Raw genomic sequence first — 25,022 nt, forward strand, 5'->3', positions numbered from 1 at the left:
TTGCACACTCTTGGTATTCTCTCAGTCTGCTTCATGAAGTGGTCTCCTGGAATGGTTTCTAATTAACATGAGCCTTGTCAAGAGTTCATTTGTAGAATGACTTGCCTTCTTAATGTGTTTGAGACCATCAGTTGTGTTGTTCAGAGGTAGGGTTGGTACACAATGGATAGCCCTATTTGACGACTGTTGTAATCCATATTATGTCCAAACCAGATTATTTCATAGTTTTGATGTCTTCAGTATTAATCTACAATGTTGAAAATAATTAAAATGAATAAAAACATTGAATGAGAAGGTGTGTCCAAACTTTTGACTGGTAGTGTATTTTACTTGTAGATCATATGAAACTTAACTAAATCATGAAAAAAAAATTTTTTTTAGCCACAACTGTTTACAAGGAGCACTACATTACACTTTATTAAAGTATTTAACCCGAACAGAAATGTCATTTAAAAAATAAATTAAAAAGGTTGAAGTGGATCAGCACTTATGAAGAAATTATAAATCCTGCCTGTTATTTTAAGTCACTTGTCCAATGAGCTTTTCTTTGTTATCCCTGACATTAAATATTTTTACAAATTGGATTACTATTGTAACTTTTTTAATTTGCGACAAAATGTGATACTGACCTTGGAAACTGGTACAAAGCTTCTCCATCTGCTCTATTGCTTCTGATTTTAATATTTGATCTTCATCAGCACATTTTGTTAGTCCAGTGTATCTGATCTCTGCAATGAAAATGTAAAAATATTCCCAAGAGATAGCCTAAAGACAAAGCTAATAAAACAAATTAACAGCTGGCAAACTGCATTCATAAATATGTACATTACAACACCTTCCGTCATCCCATCAGAGGTGATGTTGTGGGAGTTGAAGAGTAGAATCACCGTGTGTAACACTTCCTCCATGTGAATCCTTTCACAAACACACAGAGCGGATCAGGAAGCAGCTAATTTATTTCATTACTCTCAGGATACGTTCATGTTCACCCATGGACATTTAATACACATTCAGGCAGGGGGTGGGGTCGATTTCCGGTGATCTGCCCCCCTGGGGTCTGTGCCTCAAATAACACACTCACTGCTGATTGGTCCTGCACCTCCTCAACCAATCAAGGCCCTGATTACAATCACACTCATTCAATTGCAGCCCTTCGTCGGGCCACAGACAGTTAAAAAAAGGCAATGCACAGATTGTTTAAACTAAGCTTTCATCTGAAATATTATCTATTTTAAAAAAGGAAATTGACAATATTCAATGAATAAGCTACGTGATCAGAATGCCATGAAGGAGAAATTCATTGTACCAGCCGGCACCCTGGGAGAGGCTCAACTACATGAGCTGTCCTCGTTCACTGAGCGTTGCATCTTTATCAGCAGTCCCACCCACCCCACGCTTCCCTGCCCTCATTACAGTAGTTCCCAAGTCACATGATCTATGCAAAATAAAGGGCTCTTGCATTACAATTTCTGATTGAGTAATATTTTTTCTAACAAAATATGAAAATCTATAGAAAAAAATCTTCATTCAGTACAAGGTAGATATCAAAAACAAAAATGTCGACTCTCCGTCCTCTTTAAGTCAGGAGGCCGAATTCCAGCTAGAGAAAATTGCACTTGAGCAGCTGAATGGGTCTGTGAGGGCATCACCACGCCAGCAGCAGGGTGGGGGGTCATTTCTTGCGGGCATGCTTGTATTTGTCCACATAGGCCTTCACCAGGTTAGCAACCTTACTGGAGTTAACTTCTCCACTCTTGCTGTGACACACCTGAGGGAAGAACACATCAGTCAAGTGTTAGAAAAAGTGACATAGGCAAACTTTTTCTCTTCTGAGATATTTTGAGACTAAAAATTACTGAAAGTTTCACCAGAAATAAGAAGGGTGTTCTTCCTGCCCTGTTTCCCCAATGGTCTTTAAAAGTATAAATGTTTATTTTTCTCAATAAGAAGGAGAAACCTGGACACTGAGAGTCTGAAATATGATCCTGTTCAGTTGTCGTGTTGCAATAAATCCACATGTTGTAGTCTGAGTCTTCACTCTATGACCATGCGTCCACAGAGATTATTTATAAGCCTGCTCCTCACATTGATATTCAGCGTGTTTAACATTTTGAACACATCAATATGATCTGTGTCTGTTTAATACTGTCAGTAATATACACTGTTTCGTGAAGGAAAATTTGATTTAGGGGGAAAAAACAAATTTGTCATTATTTTTGGAATAATGAAAAATGTTTTTTTAATGATTAAATGATAATTGAATGTTAACATTTCAAAAGATCCATCACGGAAAATACTTGAAATGTATGAGATGAAAAATGAAAGAGATTTACCTTATTTGTTTTAATATTTAACACTTTCATTTGGGAATCGTTCACTTTCCATTTCTCTATAATTGTTCTGAAATTTTCTAACAACGTATTTTTGTACAGTGTTTTTAGTTTTTTTGCAAGTTGCTGTAAAAAGTGTGCAGTGGTTTTATTTGAGTTACAACACACCTTAAAATGAAAAAGGATGACTTTGTCTACAAAGAAATAAGAGAAAAAAAGTATATAGCAACTGTTCATATCTGAGAATTGAAATAAAATAATAGTTATTTAAATTTTGAGTTCAATCCAGTTTTCTTGAAAATCGTTAGCAAATCATGAGTGAGTCGAATCATGAACCAAAAATCCGGATTCGAATCGAATCGTGGGTTGAATGGATCCTTACATCTCTACAAAGAACTGATTCAGAGTCATTTCAGAAGAGTGAGCTGCAAAACTGAAAAGCCCCAAGAAGCTACAGTCCCACTCTCAGCCCGGCTCCTTCTTCATCTATAACATAGAAGGTTAGCAACAGCTGCTAATGGGGGTCAGGCTTAACAAACAGTCAGCTGGTATCTTTACCTTCTCTACTGCTTTGCGGACAATCTCCTTGTACTCGTCCTTTGTGATTTCCTTCCTTTGGTAAAAGGGTTTGATGGCTGTCTTCACTTCATTTACAGCTCTCTCTTGGATCTGTTGTTTCTAAGCCAGAAACAGAAATTAGATCACATGACAATAACTGAAAACTGAACAGTTTACTGAAAGATTGATTTGGATAAAGAGACGACAGCGTACCTTTTCTTTTTTGGAGCTGTCAGCATGACCCCTGTGATGCTGGCTGGACTGAGTCGTAGAGGATGGTAGCACCTGGCTGGGTGCTGAATGGCCCTGGGTCATCCCTCCAACACCAGCTTTGGTTGGGGTGGGAAGAAGGGCGGATTTCCCATACGCCACCATTGTATTCACCATCTGGGGAATTCCAGAGAGAGATGAAGAACCAGTAAGACATGGGATTGAGGGAAAACTGTGCTTGTGTTTCAACTTGTGCTATCTCTAAACTAATGGAAAGACCGAGTCTAATACAGGACTTCCACCAGATCCATCTCCGGTCTGTCTCCGATCCTCTGCAGTCCGGCTCTGTGCTCTCTCTTCCGTTAACACCAACAGGTTGCGTTTCTGAACGCAGCACGGAGCAGGACCACCGGACAGCTGGAGTCATGTGACCGAGGTTTTTCCGTAGTAATCACTGAATCAAGGATTCTCCTCCTCCTCTCCTCATCCATGTTGTCTTTCTGGTCCTCTGAAAACCTCTGACCTGTTGACTCCAGGCCTGGCTCCACTCAATATGACATGTCATTGTCATGTTGTCATGGTTAAATTAAAACGATCTAATGATAACACAGAGTGTTTTATTCTGAAAATAAACTGGATGTTTTCGTTTTGTTTTGGTGCCTGACTTCCTGTCCCGCTCCATCTACTCTGTTGAGATTGATGCGTTGTGCTCCGGCATCCGGCAAAAATAGAAGTCTTGCATATCTGATCCGTTGAATTCCGACCTGCCAAATCAGAGACGCAGACGGAGTGGATCCAGTGGGAGTTAACAGATTGACTAGAATAGAAACCTATCAGATTCTGGTGCTGTGACAGATCGGTGACAGACCGGACATGGATCTGGTGGAATTTGGCCATGAGAGGCTGCTTACACAGAACATACCTGTGTCATGTGTCCATCAGGCTGAGATGCTGCTGTCTGGCTGCCTTGCTGCATGGGTGGAGGAGGTGGTGGAGGGGGAGGGAGGCCCTGAGCACCCACAGCAGGGACCTGCAGCAGCGGTACATTAGGGTGGAGGTGCACGGGGACCTGAGGAGGCATGCCGTATGCGGCTGCAGGCTGTAAGCTGACAGGCAGGGCTCCTCGTGGGCCTTGCATCGGGTAGTGTTGATGAAGGACATTCAGCTGAGGGGGAATCACATTCATCACGGGCACAGGCGCGTTCCCCGGGACCACCTGGGGAGGGGCGTCACTTTTAGCGGGATCTGAGGAATGAGACAGAAGAAATATGTCAGGTTCTGTGTTTGACTGAAAGTACTTTATTTATTCAAATATGGGCAAATTAAACCTGACTTAAACAGTAAATTTTAGCAAAGTAGAAGATGTACATGAAACACAATGAAGAGACATAAAGGAATAAATTAACTCCTTTCAAAAAATGTTTCTCTCTTTCCTCTCCAATGTCACAAAGCCTGGACATTTGTAAGTTTATCCATCTTGTTTGGGATTCAATATTTCCTTGAGGCAAACAGTCTACTGTTCCTCTGTTCAAAGGAAATGTGTTTCATGTATTGCTCCCTTTAATCACATTTTCTCTTCAGCAGCAGAGAGAACTTTCTAGCAGAGATAACTGAGGAGAATTTTACCTCCTGCCGCTGCCCCCTGCTCCTCCTCCTGTCGGTTCCAGCCTCCTTGTCCTCCTCTTTCCCTCTTGGAATAATAATCCTGAACATCTGCAGGTAGTTTCCTCCGGACAGCCCAGCTGGACGCAGATGACCAGCCTGATCGGTCCATCATAGAGTCTCCCTGGTCCGAGTCTTTCCTCCGACCCCCGCCTCGGTTTTCGTTGAAGCGGCTGTAGGCATCGTTCCCTGAATTGTTGCCTGTACCTGAGAAGTTGTTTCTGGGTTGCCAGCGGCTGTCGGATGATTCCTCCTGTTGATTGTAGAAGCCACGGTTGCCGCCGCTGCCGCCCCTCCCTGCCCCCCGACCACGTTCGAATCCTCCACGGCCCCCACGCCCCCGACTGTCTCCTCTATTCCCACCACTACCGCGGTTATCTTCCCAGCGAGAGCCGCCACTGAAGCCAGAGTCCCGGTTCCTGCTCTCGGCATCACTACGGCTCTTCTCCGTTACCCAGTCAGGGTTCTCTGACCAGGCCTGGCGATCAGGAGAACTTTCTGCAGGGACCCCATTCTCAAAGCGCCCAGCGCCTCCATGTGGCCTCCGCCCCTCACCACCTGATCCACTTCCTTGACCGGACCTCCAGCCAGCTTTTCGCTCCTTCTTCTGGGGAGACTGCTCTCTTGAAGACGGCCGTTCAGGGCTGGGCCCTCGTCTGTAGGACCTCGTTCTTGAACGTGACCTAGAACGAGATCGTGATCTTGACCTAGAGCGACTTCTGGATCTCCTCCGCCTCCTCTCTCGACTCCGCTCTCTCCTAGAGTAGTCTCTCTCTGAGTCTCTGTCCTTATCCCGTTCTCTACTGCGAGCTTGGGAGGAGCGGCTTGAGGGCGGGCTGCCATCCCGCTCTCTGGACCGCTCTTTAGATCGCTCTCTGGACCGCTCTCTGGACCGCTCTCTGGACCGCTCTCTGGACCGCTCTCTGGACCGCTCTTTAGATCGCTCTCTGGATCGCTCTCTGGATCGATCTCTGGATCGATCTCTGGACCGTGAGCGGGACCGCCTGGATGATTCTCTCTTAGATTCCCTCTTTGGTGACCAGGTAGAGGTTGGGGAGTGGAAGCGAGATCGTCTCTGCCTACCGTTCTTCCTCTCTTGGCTTCTTTCTCTCTCAGATTGCTCCTGGCTGCTCTCGTCCTTGGTTTCTTGGCTCTTAGAAACAGCGGGTTCTTCAGGAGCTGGGTCAGTGTCTTCCTTCGGTGGTTCCAAAGATGGATCATTATCTTGATCGCTGTCAGGTGAACTGCAGTCCATGGGGACCTCTTTAGTATCATCGTTGTATGGACTGTCATCCTTGGTTCCTTCCATTGAGCTGTCAGCCACGGGGGGCTCTTCTGGCCTGAGCCTTTTTGAATCAGCGTCCTCAGAAGTGTTTAATTCTGGGACAGCAATGTCATCGTCTGATTCTTCAGCCGGAGGTGAAGCCAGTTGTGGAGAACTGTCAGCTTTCACATCCTCATGAGGTTCATCATGGTTCAGATTTTCTGTCTCTGAACAAACCTCCATGTCATCCTCCTCATCTCCCGGTTCATCACAGTGCGGCGGTGTCAGGTTCTCCAGGGGAACAGAGCCAGGAGGAGACGGTGAAGTCCTTTCATCAGAATCCTTCTCTACAGGAGAAGCAGGGCTTTCTGGCTCTTCCACGTCCTCCGTGTGGTTGACCTCAGAGCCTGAACTCGGGCTGTGAGGAGCTGAGTCTGAGGAAGGAGATGGGACAGCGTCTTCCTCGTTTGGTTTCTGTTCATGTTCATTAGATTGATCCTGAGTGTCATCACTGTCCTGCGTGAAATCGTTGCTCAAAGCTTCAGCACCTTCCTGCTCATCACCAGAGTTGTCCTGTTCTTCAATTACGCTCTCCTTAGCCTGCTCCTGCTCAGTTTTCTCCTCTTCCTCCTCTTTCTCCACACCATCATCCCTGCCAACCTCATCGTCTTCCTCCTCGCTCACAGCAGGGCTGACAACTTCAGGAGACTTTTTTTTCCTTGTTGCTGCTTTCCGTTTCCCACCAGCCCTTCGTTTTGTTGCCTGTTTGCCCTTCCTTTTGGCTGGCGCCTGAGCGGCTCTGCCCTGCTTGACAGGCCGGCCAGTAGACGAGTCAGAATCTGAAGACCCGGACTTTGGCGGTGACGGATCAGACGCCGGAGCCTCTTCTTGGGATTTACTGTTGCGTCCGGATCTCCTGGACGCTTGAGTCTCGGGCTCTTTGGTGGGAGCTTTGGAGGTTGAAGCTCGGCCGCCTCTCTTCTCTCCTCCTTTGGGGCAGGTGATGGCGCAGACGACACCCTGAAACACTGTGAGAGGAACACAATGTGAAGCAGGCATAAAGACACAATCAGATCTGTTTCATAAATCTATCAGGTCATTGAGACGGCTTCATACTCAAAGAGTTTTCAACATTTACACTCCTCACACAGCTAAGAACAACTTTTGTAACCAGTAGGGCTGAACAATTTTGGAAAATAATCTAATTGCGATTATTTTCCTTAAAATTGCGATTTAATATGAGGTTATTTTTTCAACAAACACAAGCAATAAATCAATATGTATTGTAATAAACAATATCAGATTTATTATACACAAACTGTTCTTTCTCATAGGGCTTATGTTAAGATAAAGGCAAATGAAGTACGAATTAATATGAAAGACGGTGTATTTATCTACTTCAATGACAGTTGTAAACGTATTAAATACTTTGACTTGCAGTCTTGTAAGCGTTCACCACAACTACTTAACAACATTCTGCCAAACAAGTGTTTTCAGTTTAAAGCATGTTTCAATGTGAATCAGCTTACTGAAGGTGTTGCTCACAGCGGAGACGATCAGCTGGGGGCTGCAGCTGAGTGACAGGTCTCTCTTTTTCTCCGCTACCAGACTGATTCTGACCCGGTTGCGCTCCTGGCTGACACCTGACCACGTTAACATGCTATTTTTTCTCAATAAGAACGAGCAGACAGAAAACTGGACACAGTGAGTCTAAAATATGATTCTGTTCAGTTGTCCTGTTGCAGTAAATCCACATGTTGCCTGGGTCTTCACTGACTCTCTGTGGAGATTATTTATGAGCCTGCTCCACATGTTGATATTCAGCGTGCTGATTATTTTGTACGCCTCAATATGATCGGTTCTTCTGCTGAGGTCATTTTTAAAGATGTCAACAACAAAACAACAAAACAACAAATCAAATTTAGCGTGGCTGAAGTTGTTTTCTTCATCCCCCGCTTGCACGTGTCTCGTTCTTTGGAGATTTTTGGCCGTCGGCCAACCAGCTGAAAAGTGCATTACGGCCACCTACTGCATGCATGTCACGTAAGGCTGCGTCAGTGGACATGAAACTTTTTTTTTTTTTTTTTTTTTTTTTTAATCACAGCCTTTGCGATTTGAAAATTGCATTCTATTACATTGCGACGTTGGTTTGAATTCGATTAATCGTTCAGCCCTAGTAACCATCGTTCAGCCCTAGTAACCATCGTTCAGCCCTAGTAACCATCGTTCAGCCCTAGTAACCATCCACTCTTAAACGGTTTCCTACAGGACACTTCAATGATTGCCTCAAGAGGCGTTTTCAACCGCAGGAACTTAACCCCTGAACTACGTACATTTCAACCGGAGGACCCAGGGTCTAAATTTAGTTCAGTGGTAGTTAATCTGCCCCAGAAAGGCCACTGCTTGGGGGAGGGGGTAGTACTTTTCAAAGGTCTCAGGACTTTCGGGGGGTGGGGCCTGCTATGCTGAACGTGTCTGATTGGTAGATTACCTGCAGTGTTTTCATTCCATGTTGTACCCGTATTCAATACTGTCAGTTAAATGCATTTTGTTGCTGTGGAAAATATAATTTACTGGGAAAAACATATATGGCTTTGTTTTTGACATTGACTTTGTTGTCATTTGGATTCACACTAAAAACATTTTATTATATAACTCCTTTAGGGTCTGTTTCCACTGACCGCCTTTCTCTTTGGCAGCACCCATGACCTGAATTATAGAGCAGCTGTCACTGCACTTAAGTCCATTTAAACTGTCTGTATGCTCAGTCTGTATACTCAACCTGTGTACCTGTTTCTACTGAAGAAGATTTATAACAATGGAAAAATAATGGTAAGGATTTGCATCCTGGCATTAGCAGCAGCTTAGACCTCACAGTTGTTCCCTTGAAAATGAGACTCTGATTAGTTTTTCCTCTGCTGTTGTTGTTAATTAAGTTATTATATGAAGTCCCCCCCCTTTGAGATTAGGTTGTTGAGCGTTTAAAACATTGACCTGCATTGGTTATGTAACAAAATGAAACCCTGCCAGCACCTTAAAATGCTTCTAGTTGACACAGTCCCTTAAAGACACGTTAAAATACGAATTAAAGAAGCAAGACAGTTCAGAGGGCATACCAAAATGTCCAGGGCTGAACAGTGAAGTGGAGCTAAAGGGAGATGAGTGGAGCCCAAATGGAAATGGATCGTGGTTCCGACCAGCAGGATGAAAGTTCTGCCTGTGAAACCAACAACACAAAAAAAACTTAGGTCAAAGGATCAGGCTTTGTATCATATTTCTGTACATGATGGAAATAACAACACAGCAAAGATAATATCAAGTGTCCTCTCAGTCTCAAGTATAGAGTATAACTTCAAAGCAGGTGTAAATATAGGATTTGGTTTGGTTCCACTAATATTACACAAAATGAAAAAACTGCTCCCAGACATGAACAGAATCAGCACATATAACTTAAAACAACAGAGCTCAATCGGGACTGAATACCTTGAGGTGCCGTTAGCTGGGATAGGAGACGCAGCAGAAAGCCACGGACAATGTTGCGTCTGGGCTCTGCACTGTTTGAACATGGCGTCATACGGTACGTCCTCTGACATCCATACAGGCTCTGCACTGAGGAGGGAAGACAACACCAGTTATTTATGAAGCGCTTTTAAAGCCTCAGGAAACTTAAATGGAATATTTAAAATTCATGTAGAATATCAAAATGTAATGTGTAATCAAGCTTCAACAAAAATCTGAGTGAAAATCAACATGCATAACTCTGAAAAAACATCTTATTTTACAGGTCAGAGCATTTCTCAGGACTGTGTGGGCGTGGCCTAAATCTTTGATTGACAGGTCAAGAGAGTTCACAGCCTGCATGTTTGAGTCGTCTGACTCTGAATCTAAAGACATCAAAACTCAAGAATCTGAACATTATTCATTTCAAATGGTCTCTGAGTGCTGAGTCACAAAATACTTCAGAATCAGGACTTCTATCATTTATTGGCTTTATCACTCCGTAGTCTCCGGGGCATCAGGACCATCAAGGTCTAAACTCTGAGCTGTTTGGGAAAATTAGTGAACCGGTCCTGGGGAAAGTTAGTGAACCGGTCCTGGGGAAGGTCAGTGGACCGGTCCTGGGGAAAGTAAGTGAACCAGTCCTGGGGAAAGTTAGTGAACCGGTCCTGAGGAAAGTTAGTGAACCGGTCCTGGGGAAAGTTAGTGAACTGGTCCTGGGGAAAGTAAGTGGACCGGTCCTGGGGAAAGTTAGTGAACTGGTCCTGGGGAAAGATAGTGAACCGGTCCTGGGGAAAGTTAGTGAACCAGTCCTGGGGAAAGTCAGTGGACCGGTCCTGGGGAAAGTCAGTGAACCGGTTCTGGGGAAAGTTAGTGAACTGGTCCTGGGGAAAGATAGTGAACCGGTCCTGGGGAAAGTTAGTGAACTGATCCTGGGGAAAGAAAGTGAACCGGTCCTGGGGAAAGTTAGTGAACCGGTCCTGGGGAAAGATAGTGAACCAGTCCTGGGGAAAGTTAGTGAACTGGTCCTGGGGAAAGATAGTGAATCGGTCCTGGGGAAAGTTAGTGAACTGGTCCTGGGGAAAGTAAGTGGACCGGTCCTGGGGAAAGTCAGTGAACCGGTTCTGGGGAAAGTTAGTGAACTGGTCCTGGGGAAAGACAGTGAACCGGTCCTGGGGAAAGTTAGTGAACCGGTCCTGGGGAAAGATAGTGAACCGGTCCTGGGGAAAGTTAGCCAATATCAGGTTAAACCAGCCCCCTTAAAACCCAGTGCGAAAACGTGTTAAAAAATGTAATAGAACATATTTGAAAAATAGATCAAAGTTGAGTTCATAGTTTTTAGTATTTACATGTGGTCTGAAACATCATAGGTAGAATGTTTTTGTTGATTTGGGTTACCAGAGGCTTTAAAGCTAAGGCCTACCAACCGATTTCTAAAAGCCTCTGAAACAAGATGCCAACATCAACAGCTGCACATCAGGGACAGTGAGAAGTACAAATGCATTCATGTGGTTGACTATCTGCAATGATTTGTACTCAAGCTTTGATAAGATGCACGGTCTTCATGTTTTATTGGGCGGGTCTGTAAACTGATCCACCATAAGCTTATAAGCTGGCTCGTAATAATTTATGAAGCAGGGAAGCACAACTTACGTGTCCTGAGTCAATGTTGTGGTCAGGGAGATGTCACATGAGGGCGACCAAACACAGCACTCTGTTCCTCGCACCTGGAGAGAAAACATCAACAACATCAAACACAGATGAGACGATGCACTGAGAAACTAAATATTCATGTTACACACAGAAATGATGATGGAGCAATGAGAAGGGATGATTAAAAAAAAAAAAAATCACCTTTTTCCTACTCAGGGAGGAGGGATCTTCATCGTTACATTTCCTCACAAGTCCTTTTGTTTTGGCGTCTGCCGTCCTCTCCACCTTTTGACGTCTTAATCTTCTTGCAGACTTGCTTCTGGAAAAAAAACTCAGTTACACCACTGAATTGAAACTCAAACATGTCTTTAAAATGTTCATTTTAGAACTTGTTAATTGAAGGGAATACTGTGGATTTTTATGCTCCTAAAGAACGTTTTTTGCAACTGCATCCCTTCTTTTAGACCTCTCTTCACATGAAGATATAACCACATCTCTGTAATGAAAATCCACCATTATATCGCCTCTGTAACCTTTTACACTGAACCAAACAGTGCTACTGTGTTGCTATCACCATGTGTGATATTACACCACATTACAAAGGCAGAAGAGTCAAGACATGTGAACAAACCACTCTGTATTTCCTGCAAGCTCCACCATCTACTCAGACTTTGCCCCTTCATCCTGCTTCAGTACCTTTTACACACACAGAGGTGTGGCAGACACAATACTCTACTCACAATACATCTTCAAGGCTGTGTTAAAATGGGGCTATTGATGCACATGATGGAAATATGACTAACAACTATTACCTTTAACAGGCAGCATGGGAGAAATATTTAGTCTCAGCTACTTGAAGTTAAAATAAATATGATTAAAGAAGACAATCTGAGATGGCAGTGTTTCCTATTCTCAGGCCTGCCAAGGATCACTCAGACCATGTTTATATTGTCCTTATTTTTCTAGGATCACAATCAATGGTTTAGACAATCGGACGTTGCTCCATGTCCCTCATGTCTAACAACCTGCAGCGCCTGAAACATACTGTGCTGCAGGTGATCAGGGAGAGAAAGAGAGGTCTTCAGTTAATTCCTTCTTTTAATCCACCGACAGAAGTGAAACATATGAACCTTCTTATGCAGCTGATTTGAAGTTATATGTTACTGCAGATGTCATTCTGTGCCGCCTTGAATTGTTGCTAACTCATTACTAAAGGCTGATTTATACTTCCAGGTCCATGTAGCTCCTGTACCTACGCAGAGGCCTATGCACATAGCTGACGTGCACCTCCTCCAAAATGTAACTACCCGTAGAATCAACACGGACCTCAAGCCCTGTGATTGGTCCGCTCGGCAGCATTGTTTCCCGCATTTACAGCACTTCCGGGACCGCCGCTCCTCGGACGTGTATTTCATCTCCTCCTCTCTATTCTTCATGTAATCATGTCTGTATGATAAACAGCAACATGTATCAGCTGTAGATTAACAGAACATGCTCTGAAACTCTGTGGAAAAGTAAACAGAGATCATAGCGGGGCCGGAAGCAGGCGACCGGCTATCAGAGAGACCACACTGCCCTCAAGTGTTTTGGCGGAGAATTGCTGCACGACACGGACACACCAACGCACAAGTATGTGGTGCTCATGTCCGCGTCAGCTCCTGCTGCGTAGGGGCGACACAGAAGTATAAATCAGCCTTCAGCCTGGTCTGTGAATGGTTCATCTGCTGTTTTTCAGAATATTCACAAAAATATTTCAGAAAAAGAGTTGTGTTGTTTGACGTTTTTACAAACACATGTTAGAGAACGAAGCACAATCAAGGATGGTTTCCCATCCATTTCTGATACTACTATATTAGCGAGCTTGTAAGTGTGGCTCACACCACTTTGTTTCCGTATACAGAGCACAAACGTAATACAAACACTACACATGACATACACTGTGACTGTTTTACAAACTGCCTGCTACACACTACCTAGAAATGTAGTATGCAGTTTGTACTAGGAATGGGCAATGATTTCCGAATATTCGTTCCCTTTGTAAAAATTGAAGAATTACTTTGAATATTTTCTCATTTTAAAAGTACAATTTTTCACCTTTTTTTACCGGGGCCTGGTTGTAATACAGTACTCCTGCCAGACGGTGACTCTAGAGCGTCTTAAAGCTGTTTGCTAACCACATTAAATAACAGAAGAAGAAGAATGCTAACTGCATCAAATAACAGAAGAAGAAAACATTAGGGACAGTTGCAGAGATTTTCTACATTTCTGAATCTCACACTACTACACACACATTTCTATAGACTGAGCCTGACTGTAAAATGTAAACACACGCCACGCTGCGTCACAGAAACACCGACATAAAGATCAAGACAGACGCTGACAGTGCCCGCTACTGTCAGCACCTCTTCCTGCTGCTGGTTAACGTGGCTGCCACACAAACGGGACATTAATGAGACAGGTGTGTTTCGTCAAATAGACACCAATGATTATTGAATAGTATTTTGGCTTGAAATGCCCATCCCTAATACAAACACTACATATGACATACGCTGTGGCTGTTTTCGAAAGGGCCTGCTACATACTATTTACAAATGTAGTGTGCAGTACGTACAGCATACTACATACTGCATTTGAATTTAGTCTGTAGTATGACTGTTCTGTTGGATCTGGTCTGCAGGCTGCTGGGTCAGACATCACTGGATTTCCGGTTTCAGAAAGTGGAAGTAAACAACGACCAAGCTGATAGAGAAACAGCTTCTTTAGCATTTACTAATGATTTAAAAAGTTAAGAAGTAGTTTATATTGAATTTAATAATTTTCACAGCACCAAAAACTGAGTGCCCTCATGAAAAAAAAAGAAAAAGCGGAATGAGCGCTGTGCATTGTGGGAAACAGTACGCGCGGGGGACTGGACTTGCAGGTAGTTTTGGCATACTGTAGATGTTGCTCTTATTCACATACTACATACTGCATACTGAATTTTGGCCAAATCAGTACGTACTGCTAGTACAGTAGGAGGATTTGAAAACAGCCAGTGTCTTTTTTTTTCAACAAAGCATGCAGACTGATCAGCTCTCACGGTTTGAATCAGTAAGAGTGTTGAACTTACTTGAGACAGACTTTCTGTTCGGGGTTTCTGCAGCAGCAACTTTCACCCTCAGGTTGAGTCGCTCTCTTCCTTATAGGAATCTGAAAACAACAAAGAAAGGAGGAAATTCAACTTTGATACAATAATTAGCATTATTTGCTAAACAAGAAGATATCAAGGTTTTAAGACAAGGACAGACTTCACTGCTGCTGTATTGCATCAAAACCGCATCACTTCACAGCCAATGTGTAACCAAAGCGTGCGAGCTGTTGAACGTGCTCAACTTGAAACCTAGTAAATACTGTGAATGTTATGTTATGACTGTTCATGTGTACAGGAGTTCTATATATAGAGACTAATGACTCAAAGCATGCAAACAAATACATTCAGAGACTGGGAACTTCCACTTTCCACAGCTGGACTCTGAAAGGAAACCACTTTTGGTGTAGTGTTGAACCACAAACAGAACGGCCGCAGGTTGAAGCATCCTAGGACAACACACTAACCTGCACACAGGTCAGATTCCCGTCCCATTTGTAAACATTAGTGAAAGGTCTTCTGTCCACCGGGCAGGACGGAGCCATCTGCAACTGAGGAAGAACACAAAACGTATAAAACATTGGAATATACTTGTGTGAAAGGAACATAAATGAAAACAGTGCACAACCGTCTGTAGGCACTAGAGGCTGTTTCGGACAACAATGATGATATTTATTTTGTTGAGGGTTTTCTCGTTTCCCCAAAACTGAAAAAAATCAAGACAGCTGATGTCTTTTGTCATATCTTGCATATTCTTCCTGCCACATCCAGGTCAGATTTTGACTGGTTAGATAAATCCAGAGTAAAATGTGTTGAGCAGGTGTTTTCAAGCTAATGCTGCGTTGTGAAACCCACACCGTCACACACTTCTCCTGCTCGCCTCCATTCGAAATGCTGGAAGAAATCAGTCATGCTGCTGTTTTTAGTTTTCACAGATAGAAGACATGCTATGATGAGGATAGTGGTTTACACAAAGACAGATGCTGCAGACTTAACCTCTTCCAGATGAATGAAAAGCCTTGTTGGGAATGAACTCCTGGTTGTTATAAGCTAGAACAAAGACTCACAGTGAGGCAGCTTTTATCATCACGGCCAACACCTGTGGAACACCCTACCTGAAGAACTGAGGGCTGCACAGAGCATCAACATTTTTAAAAACAAACTCAAGACCAACCTTTTTAGTCTCACTTTAACTTAGTTTTATTCATTCATAAAACAGTTCTATTTATTTATTTATTATCTAGTTCAAATTTTAGTCACTTTTTATCTTTTTATTCTATTATATCTCATTCATTTTAATTATAACATCTTATCTTATTTAGATGGTTAAAATTTAATGTTTTATTATCTTAGAAATGTATTTTATTTTGGTGAGTTTAATTTCCTGTGTTGAGTTTTAACATCTTACTTTACCTCCAGTGTTTCCTTTTTAAGATATCATGAGAGTGTTTCCTCAGTTCGTTCAGCAACTTCTTTTTATTTTTCATTCTTTTATTTATTCATTTATTTATTATCTAGTTCAAATTTTAGACACTTTTATTCTATCTTATTTATTTATGTCCTTATTTCTTTCATTTTTCAAGTATAGCATCTTATTTTCTTTCAAGGGTTTAATATTTTAGTGTTTTATTATCTTAGAAATGTATTTTATTTTGGTGAGTTTAATTTCCTGTGTTGAGTTTTAACATCTTATATTACCTCCAATGTTTCCTTATTAAGATATCATGAGAGTGTTTCCTCAGTTCGTTCTGCAACTTTGTTATAATTATTATTGTTGCATAATATTATGCTCTTAACCTTAGGATTATGGGGTGGGTTTGGAGTTGGGACTGGGGTTGGGATTAGGAAGGGGGGTCTTTTTTATTTGTATTTATCTTTCTTTTTATTTATTTATTCTATTTGAAGTTGTTTTTATGTACAGCACTTTGTGATGTCATTGTATGAAAAGCACTTTATATATAAAGTCTGATTGATTGATTGATTGATTGATTGATTGATTGATTGATTGATTGATTGATTGATTGGTGGATCATTGTTAGCCCTTTGTGCTATTTTGACACTTTCAGGTCGATATGAAGTGAAGGAAAACGAGGAAGAGGTTCCAGTGCCTCAGACTAATCATCCATGAGAAAATCAATCTCTGATTTTAAACAGCTGAGCCATAAATGACCCCAGTTAATTGATGAAATCATCTGTTGAGCAACCTCTGGAGAGATTCTAGATTTAACATCACTGTGTTGAGAATCACCTCTGCCCATGTAAGGAGGCATCTCAGGCAGAAGACGTGGCAGCAGCTGTCGGGCATGGCTAGCTCTCCTCCTGCCAGGACGCCGAGGCAGATAGGACACCGCTCCGCCTCCTCAGGGTCCGTCCCTTCAGGCGGGCCCTGACCACCTAAACCCACGAGAGGAGACACACAAGCAATGTTAGAGTTACTTTGAGATTCTGGTTGTATATTTCCTTTTTGAAAATGCTGCATCCATTGTTAAATCCCAGAGTGTTATGTGTTATATATTATATGGACATTTGTGTGATGAGCACTCTACTCGGGTAACTGTGAAACCTAAAACCTCAGTGTGCTCTCTCTCTGTGCAAAGACTCACCACTTCCTGGTCCAGTCATGTCGGCCCGGCCTGTCCTGATCAACACTACGACACAGAGAGGAGAAGAAGAACAGAAGGATTACATCATTTTTATGCAAATAAGAGAACAGCAGATAACTGTAACACGCTCATTCCTTTCATCATTTGAAATCTGTTGAAGAGGAGTGTTTACATTGGTCAGCAGCATTTACCCAATGACATAAACTTACAACTGGGGGGCGAAACAGATAATGTGTGACATTATACTCAAGATGTAACAGTAAAACTCAATCCCAGTGTGGTGCAGGAGTGAAGACTGACACAAGGAATACATGTCATTTCATTTAAACTGTGAGGATTATTTGAGGACTTCACCGTAGCTGGGTTGAAGGGGTCCAAAATGTGACGTGCCATGAATAGTGTGTTCACCTGCTGATCCAAAATATATTTGTGCAATGCCCAAAACTTTCTTATGGATGTGGTTATAATAATCAGAAATGACAATAGTTATTAGAGCAATGTAAACAGGGATTTTTGGTGCATTTGTGTACTTCTACAATTGCAAAACTCTTACTGTCATGATTTCATAACTGTTCTTGTGGATCTAGCTCTAGAAGTGAAAGTGAAACATTTAGCCGCTCTGTTTGGCCACCCTGACAGACAATAGTGGCACGAAACCAACAGACAACACATCAACAAGACTTGTTTTGTTGTGAAGAAACAAGAACACTCATTGGAGAGAAACTCTTGCTCTTAGATAGAAGGATGTACTTCAATGGGATTAGGTTGTCCCGCTTGTTAGAAACAAACTCTATGTGATGACTTCACAACATTGATAACCTTGTTGGGAATGAGATGAATTAAAGTCCAGAGGACAGGGGACTGATCAGGGGGCAGTTGTGTACTTTTGTTGTTACTCTTTGACTTTCGTTTACTTTTTGTTTAATTTTAAAGGGATATATTAATGAAAACAGAATTTGATGGTTTGAATTTGAACCCTAAATTCAATTGAAAAGAGAACACATCAAATGTTTAAACTGAAAATGTGTTGTACGAAAAATATCTGCTCATTTAAATTTGATGCCAGCAACATGTTTCTGGAGTTCTAAAGTGAAATGTTGTCCCATTCTTGACTGGCAGAGGATTTTAGCTGCTCAACAGTTCAGGATCTCCTTTGTTGTATTTTTCATTTCATGATACTCTCAATGTTTTCAATGGATGACGAGTCAGTACTGCAGACAGGCCAGTTCTGGACCAGGACTCTTCTACTACAGAGCCATGCTGTTGTGATACATGCTGCATGTGGTTTTGCATTGCCATGCTGTCAGGTCTTCCTAAAAAAAAAAGCATTCTCTGGATGTTTCAACACCTGTATATATTGCTTAGTAGGAGTGTAATGATTCTTTTATTTATTTATTTATTTATTTTTTTTGGTCCACCTAGGTGTGCACGCCCTCTTTTACAGAACATTATATTAGCTGTCAATAAAAGATAGGCCAGAGTTCTAAGAGGGATGGTGATGGTTGCATGCACACAGTCACAAGCACAGAAGAAAAATGTTTTCTTTCTTTTCTTTTGCTGCAAGAATAAATTGCATTAATATTTGACGGTTTGTGACAAACATGACACAAACCAGAAATATATATGCAGACAAGAGTAAAAAAAGAAAAGAAAATAAGGGAGAAAAAAAAAGGGAGTGTAATGATTCTTTTTAACAACGATTCAATTTGTATCATGAGTCGTGGTTGCCGATACGATTAAAGGAAGATATTGGTTCATTTAGAACGATATGATCCAAAACGATTCAGTAACTCTTTAGCCAAATATTCAACCAGTGTGACTGTGAAATAAATACCTTGAAACTGGTCCAGGCAACTCTTGCAGTGCTCCCGCTGCAGCAGCAGAGCAAGGTAACATCAGCTCTGCAGAAGCCTCAGGCCTCACCAGCATGTTTAGTAGAATAGAATAAAATGTACTTTGTTAATCCCCGAAGGGAAGTTCAGGAGACTAGGCCAAAACTTTGCTCATTAATTGTTGTTTATTGGTTTCTTTTAAGGGAATCAGGTACAAATTAATTATGGAAACAAGCAACAGGAATCTAGGACTGTCCAGTATCAAGGTGTTTATTTCACAGTCACACTGGTTGAATATTTGGCTAAAAAGTTAATAAATTTCAAGTCACTGAATTGTTTCGGATTGTATCGTTCTAAATGAACCAATATCGTCCTTTAATCGTAACGGCAACCACGAATCAAAGTTAAAAAGAATCCTTACACTCCAAGTACGAGTGACATTAGCTAATACTGATGGTACAAGGGATGGGAATTTACCGTAATCCTTGTAATCGATTACTCAAATTTCCTAATGAACGATTACTCGAGTACTCGCAATTATTTATTTATTTTTAACCATAAACAAAAATAGATAAATAAAAGTCTGTCGGACACGGACCTACCAGACCAGAGCTGTAGTAAGTTCTGCTGCCTTTTCTTCAGACAACTTTTCCACTCTCGTAGTTGTTGTTCTCTGTGATGGTAGCCTGTACTCCGGCTGGACTAACGCGATCAGCTCTTTGAAGCATTCTCCTTCCACAAAACTTAATGGGAGCATATCTCCAGTTACCATTTTGGTTATTATCAGGCTAATCTTCTCCGCTCTGGTTTCATCACAACGACGTGTGCTAACAGGTTGAGGAAAAGACGTGATGTGAGACTGCCTGTTATCCGTCTCCGCTGTTTTCTCCTTGTGCTTTAAGCCTATGTGGTTAAGTATCAAACTAGTATTTCTATGGTATGTAAGTTTAACGCCACATATATTGCACTGCTCATTAACTTCATAGTTTTTTCGAAGCACTTCCAGACATTCATTTTTATAATTGACGTGTCGCAGACGGTTCTGTGTTTGTTGTGCTTTCTCTTTCGGTTGAATAACGTGTCCCTAGAGAGTTGCCGTAGCAGCCATAAAACAGTTGTTTTTGCTGAAATCTGGCTCGGTGTGTTCTAAAGCTGAAGCCGTGGCCGGAGAAGTCAAACGTTTATATCCCGTTAATTATTTTCCTACCTAGTGTATTCAGTTAGGCAAAAACAAAAAGCACATGTTCACACATGTAACGCTGTATGATTATCTTGCCAGGTGCGCGAGTAACAAAATGCTATTCGAATAATGGGGTCAATGGCGAGTACTCGAGTAATCGTACCCATCCCTAGATGGTACCTACAATCAGTTACTCTACCATCAGTGAGTGAATGGGTGAATGTGGGGGAGTAGTGTAAAAATACTTTGAGTGGTCAGAAAGACCAGAAAAGCGCTTTATGAGTACACGTCAATTTTCCATCACTTTATGAATGGATTCCTCTCTGCATGGTTTACAGCATTTTAGGATGCAGCGATGAACAGTGTTCACAGACGGTGGTTTGTAGGTGAGAATTTGAGCCCATGCACTGGGACTTCCACTACAGAGTCAGTATTTAATGCAGTGCTGCCTGAGTGAGGGCCTGAAGATCAGAACTATCCAGTATTGGTTTTAGGTCCCATCACTTTGTACAGAGAGTTCTCCAGATTATCTGAATCTTTTACACTAACCTGTTGCAAACTAACATCATTAGTTGGGAGATGTTCCTCCAGGTGATTTTTTACTTTAGAAATACACAACTCTCTCAGTTGTTTTTGCACTGTTTTCAATTGATTACTTGGTTTACATTATTTATAGACCATCAAAATCTACTTTTATCATAATCTTAATAGGGATGCACCGAAAATTCTGCCACCCAAAATGGCCTAGAAGTGCATTTTCAGTTTTTGACTTTTATCTCTGAAACAGAATGTTGTGATGACACAAGCAAAAACTGCGGCCAGTACGCGCTTGTCTGGATAAGGGCCAACATGTCTGCATCCGTTCTTCCTTTAACTGCAGCACTAAAGCTAAGCAAAGAGGTTGAGACGGACCACGTAGTGAAAACAATTAAAGTACACTCTTAGAGTCTGTCAGCACACGTCTCACTGAGATCTATTCGGATCTTCTGCACTTCACCACGACTGTACTTGATCCGCGTTATAAAGATCATTACTTGGATGTGGGAATAAAGCAGTGCACACCAGAAATGATCCAGGTCGCGGAGAACCCGCTTGGAGACAGAGAAGCGCACAGCGCAGGAAGGAGAACAGAGGGCAGAAAAAAAGGACTTGTCTGTCTGAACCAGATGAGGGGTATGCACCCTCGTTGTCTGATATGTTCAATGAGATCCTTGATTTTAGTGAGGTTAGTACACAGTCAGGGCCATAAATGCAATGGTAGGGGAGACCGGGAACAGTTGTAGCATTTTTGACATTTCTGTCTCTAACTTTGAGCTCTTTTAACCCAGTGTGTTCAAACTGCTATACAAACTAGCTTCAAGTGCCTGCTAATAAATGGCTTAGAAAATGCCTGTGCAACACAAAATGTATGGCTTAATCTCAAATCCAAGGAGTGAAATGTTACAACTGTCCCTGGTCTCCTTACTCATAATTGGCATAATCATTTATATCAGTGTTTTGGTTTTTGGCCTTGGTTTCTTCATTTTCGGTTTCAGCCAAGAATTTTCATTTAGGTGCATCCCTAAATTTGACACATCGTTTTGGGAATTATCTTTGTATGATTTATTACTTCAACATCAATAACAATTGGATTAAAGACTCTCCGCCAAGTGTTACCCTCTGGTACAGGGAGATTTTTTAAAGCCCTCCCTCATGAAAGACTACATGCTGTCATAAGATAAGGTATTACTTTATTGATCCCCAGGGGGAAATTCAGTTGTTACAGCAACCCAGACATAAGTACAATCAAGAAAGAAGTTTCAATAAGTACAAAATAAGGGGAATTTTTTTTTTAAATAAAAAATAAAAATAAGTAAAATAAAATAGATAAATAAAGCTATAAAAGCAAACAATGAGCAGTTTTTAAAGGTTTGGTCACCATTCAAAGACTGTTTGCCTTTAGACCTAAAGAAACCACTTCTGAGGGGAGGGCACTTTTCTGAGTGGAAGACCCGTCTTACAACACCAATAATGGGACACACAACATGACATGGCTTCTGATGACTGGTTACCCTAAACTCATATGTGGACTTGGAAACAACATTTTACTTCATCTGATATTATCTGTGAACATATTTGTTCAATGTTTATTTAGATTCAACTCAATGTTTGTTTGCTTAATTATTTGAACATTTTATATTTATCAACATATTTACTTTATTAATTTATATTAGTATTGTCATTGTAATTTTTATAACTATTATGCTATGCAGTACATTTTGTGTTTGTATTGGATGTACTGTATAACGGTCTTGGGTGGGGGGTACTGTGCACAGTTTTGTATATTGTCATTTTATTTGTTTAAACTCAATAAAAAGTAAAAGAAAGAAAAGAAAGATAATCTGGATCCTGTATTTTCACTGTGACAAGCATTAGTTAGCATGTGTTCACACTCTGCTCGGATAAGACGTTTAGTGAAGCAGGTCTAACCAAAAGTTTAATCTCCAAACCTTCAACAAAGTAAACACAGACCAAGGTTTATTTAATATAATAGTCGAGCTGTCCTGAACACCTTTCTTGGAGTTTGAAGAATACATTTCATTTATTAAACTTTCAAATACAAACCGTACTTTGGTGAATGTGAAACCGAGCTAGCATCATGAATAGGCTATCACTAAAACACAGCTTCAGATTTGATAAACCCGTCAGACTCCTTCGTCATAGTAACTTATATAAGAGGAGGTAAGTGTGGAACTAAACAGCAGATGAGTGTGCAGGCTGCACTTGTGTAAGCTGCTGTTTAGAGCCAGCACGGCCTGGTTCTTGTGAGACACAGAATTAGCTCCAACTTGATGAAGCAGTGCCAACACGACGGAGACAAACATGGATGTTGTTGGTTAGCAAGGCAGCTAGTGCTAGCTAAAAACAGAGCTACTTGTGAGCTAGCTGCTTGTTGTTAGCACGGCTGCAGACTTGTCTGAACTGTCTAATATTAGTCCTGATCATTGTACTGAAGGTCACAAGTGAGCTAGCTGAGAGCTAACTCTCTGCTTTCAACAACAGCACCTGCTTACGTCGCTTTTAGCCTGCTAGCCGTTAGCTCCAGCTAAGCTATTGTAAGAGTTGTAACTCACCTTTAAGTGCTGCTACGGCTCGTTTGCACCTCACAAACTGTTGTTAGCGTCCTAATCCCCGCTGTGAAGTGCTGATGGATCGCACAGTCCAGAAGTTGTTTTGGGCTCAAAACGGAGCGACGCTTTCACAAACTCTCAGCCACATGTCTCTGCGCAGTCCGCCTGAGAGTTGGAGCAGCTGGCGCCCCCTGATGGACCCGCCGAGCACTGCAGAGCAGGCTGGATTAAGCTGTATGATTTACATGTAAAGAAATAACAGCAACAGGTGGCAGAGGAGCAAAACACGCATACAGTTTCACTTCATACATGCTTTGGATTTGAGGCATGTCAGTCTACATGGGGAATTAATAATCAAATCAAACATTTGTGAGCCTTTTACAGTATTATAAAACTGTATTTTATTATATTTTATCGTATTTTATATTTAAATTTTAGATATTTAAAAGCTGGAAGACAGAAACAGCACCTCGTTTTTCCTGTATGTCTCATATATACAGTGAAAATTGACAATAAAAACCTTTGAATCTTTGAATTTCTCTATTGCAAAAACACATTTCTTGACATCCACCACGCTTTTCTCAACACTATAAGCACAAAACCCAACTTTCAAACTACATTCACCAAACCTCTGACTCTTCCTACAAAACCAAACAATGTTGTCAGATCATACACCAAGTCAAACAATATTAAAAACAATACTGAACAGTCATTACACACAAAAACTGAAAACACAATGCTCAGGACATGAAGCTATAGAAATAATGTTTATTGTTCACAGTAGGCTAAATGAATGCAGCTCCTGTATCCAGTAAAAATAAAGTAAACACAAATATAAATGAGAAGCACATTCCAGTGTAATCCACAAAATCAAACTGAAGTGCCTACAGTATCTACACTCATTCAGCCACAGCATCAGGTCTACGTGCTGGGTCAGGCCACAGGACTTCATCCACATCACAGACCACATTCTCCCTGGCCAGGCAACGAGGGAAAAATCCCTGGCGGGCCGGATCCAGGCTTATATTGGTTTCCTCACATCATTAGCCACAAGTGTGATTAATTTTGAGTGGTTGTGTTTAATCTGTGACACCTGTGCTTCAAATGTGTTTAACTTTTACCACCTGTGCTTACCATTATGCAACACAAGTGCATCACAGTGCAACATGTGTTTTAGTGAGTGAGAATGGGTTTGAAGTTGTGTCTAACAGGTGAAAAGTGCTTCTGGTTTTACCAAAAGAGTGACTGATTCAATACAAGGGTTCAGACAATAGGGTTTAGAGTTTTAGCGATTGAGAAATACTGTAAGTAAAAATGTGTAAAAACATGAAGTCATTCTAATTAGGGATCTGACAAAAGCCTTCAGTGACTGGAGTCACAAAAACTGCCTCCTACTGAACTCCTCAAAGACAAAGGAAATGATAGTAGATTTCTGAAGATCCAGGCTCTGCCATCAGCTAGTCAACATTTGAGGGGGGGACATCGAGGTGGTGCCAACACAAATATCTAGGTGTACACCTGGACAACAAGTTGGACTGGTCCCATAACACAGATGCACTCTACAGGAAGGGGTAGAGCCGCCTCTTTTTCTTAAGGAGGCTCAGATCCTTAGACATCTGCAGAAAGATGTTGCAGATGTTTTATCAGTCTGTGGTGGCAAGTGTGTTATTCAATGCTGCAGTCTGCTGGGGAAGAAGTATAAAACACAAGGATGCGAGGCGACTGGACAAACTAGTGAAAAGGGCTGGCACTGGGACCAGGTTGGACTCACTGGAGGCTGTGGTGGAGAGACGCACACAGAAGAAGCTAGAGGCCATTCTAAATTACACAGATCATTCACTTCACAACTTCTTTGTGGACCAGAGACCAGCTCATCTCTCTGCACTGCAGGACTGAGAGATACAGAAAATCATTCATCCCTGCAGGCCATTAGGCTTCAGAACTCTCTAGGGAGAAGAGCTGACAGACACCTGAATTACTTGTTTAATGTGATTT

The 25,022-nt window shown here is 41.7% G+C and overlaps 1 protein-coding gene across 3 annotated transcripts; it reads right to left on the minus strand.

The window, feature by feature from the left end:
* Positions 1-938: 938 nt before the first annotated feature.
* Positions 939-23,232, minus strand: scaf11 (SR-related CTD-associated factor 11). Of its 3 annotated transcripts, none has more exons than XM_034673240.1 (14): positions 23,031-23,232; positions 16,906-16,950; positions 16,551-16,696; positions 14,770-14,853; positions 14,285-14,364; positions 11,377-11,491; positions 11,176-11,249; positions 9,508-9,633; positions 9,141-9,241; positions 4,725-7,052; positions 4,021-4,343; positions 3,102-3,275; positions 2,889-3,008; positions 939-1,768 (listed from the first exon to the last, which is right to left on the minus strand). In XM_034673240.1, exons 2-14 carry the CDS (start codon positions 16,922-16,924, stop codon positions 1,673-1,675), a joined length of 3,786 nt encoding a protein of 1,261 aa, XP_034529131.1. In that variant the 5' UTR covers positions 16,925-16,950; positions 23,031-23,232; the 3' UTR covers positions 939-1,672. The 3 variants fall into 3 exon arrangements, with proteins under 3 accessions (XP_034529131.1, XP_034529132.1, XP_034529130.1); XM_034673241.1 differs by having other exon boundaries at positions 2,889-2,999; positions 11,377-11,494; XM_034673239.1 differs by having other exon boundaries at positions 11,377-11,494.
* Between the last annotated feature and the right edge of the window lie 1,790 nt (positions 23,233-25,022).

This window comes from Notolabrus celidotus, chromosome 21 (assembly GCF_009762535.1).
Source record: "Notolabrus celidotus isolate fNotCel1 chromosome 21, fNotCel1.pri, whole genome shotgun sequence".
In the NCBI taxonomy this organism is placed as follows: Eukaryota; Metazoa; Chordata; class Actinopteri; order Labriformes; family Labridae; genus Notolabrus; species Notolabrus celidotus.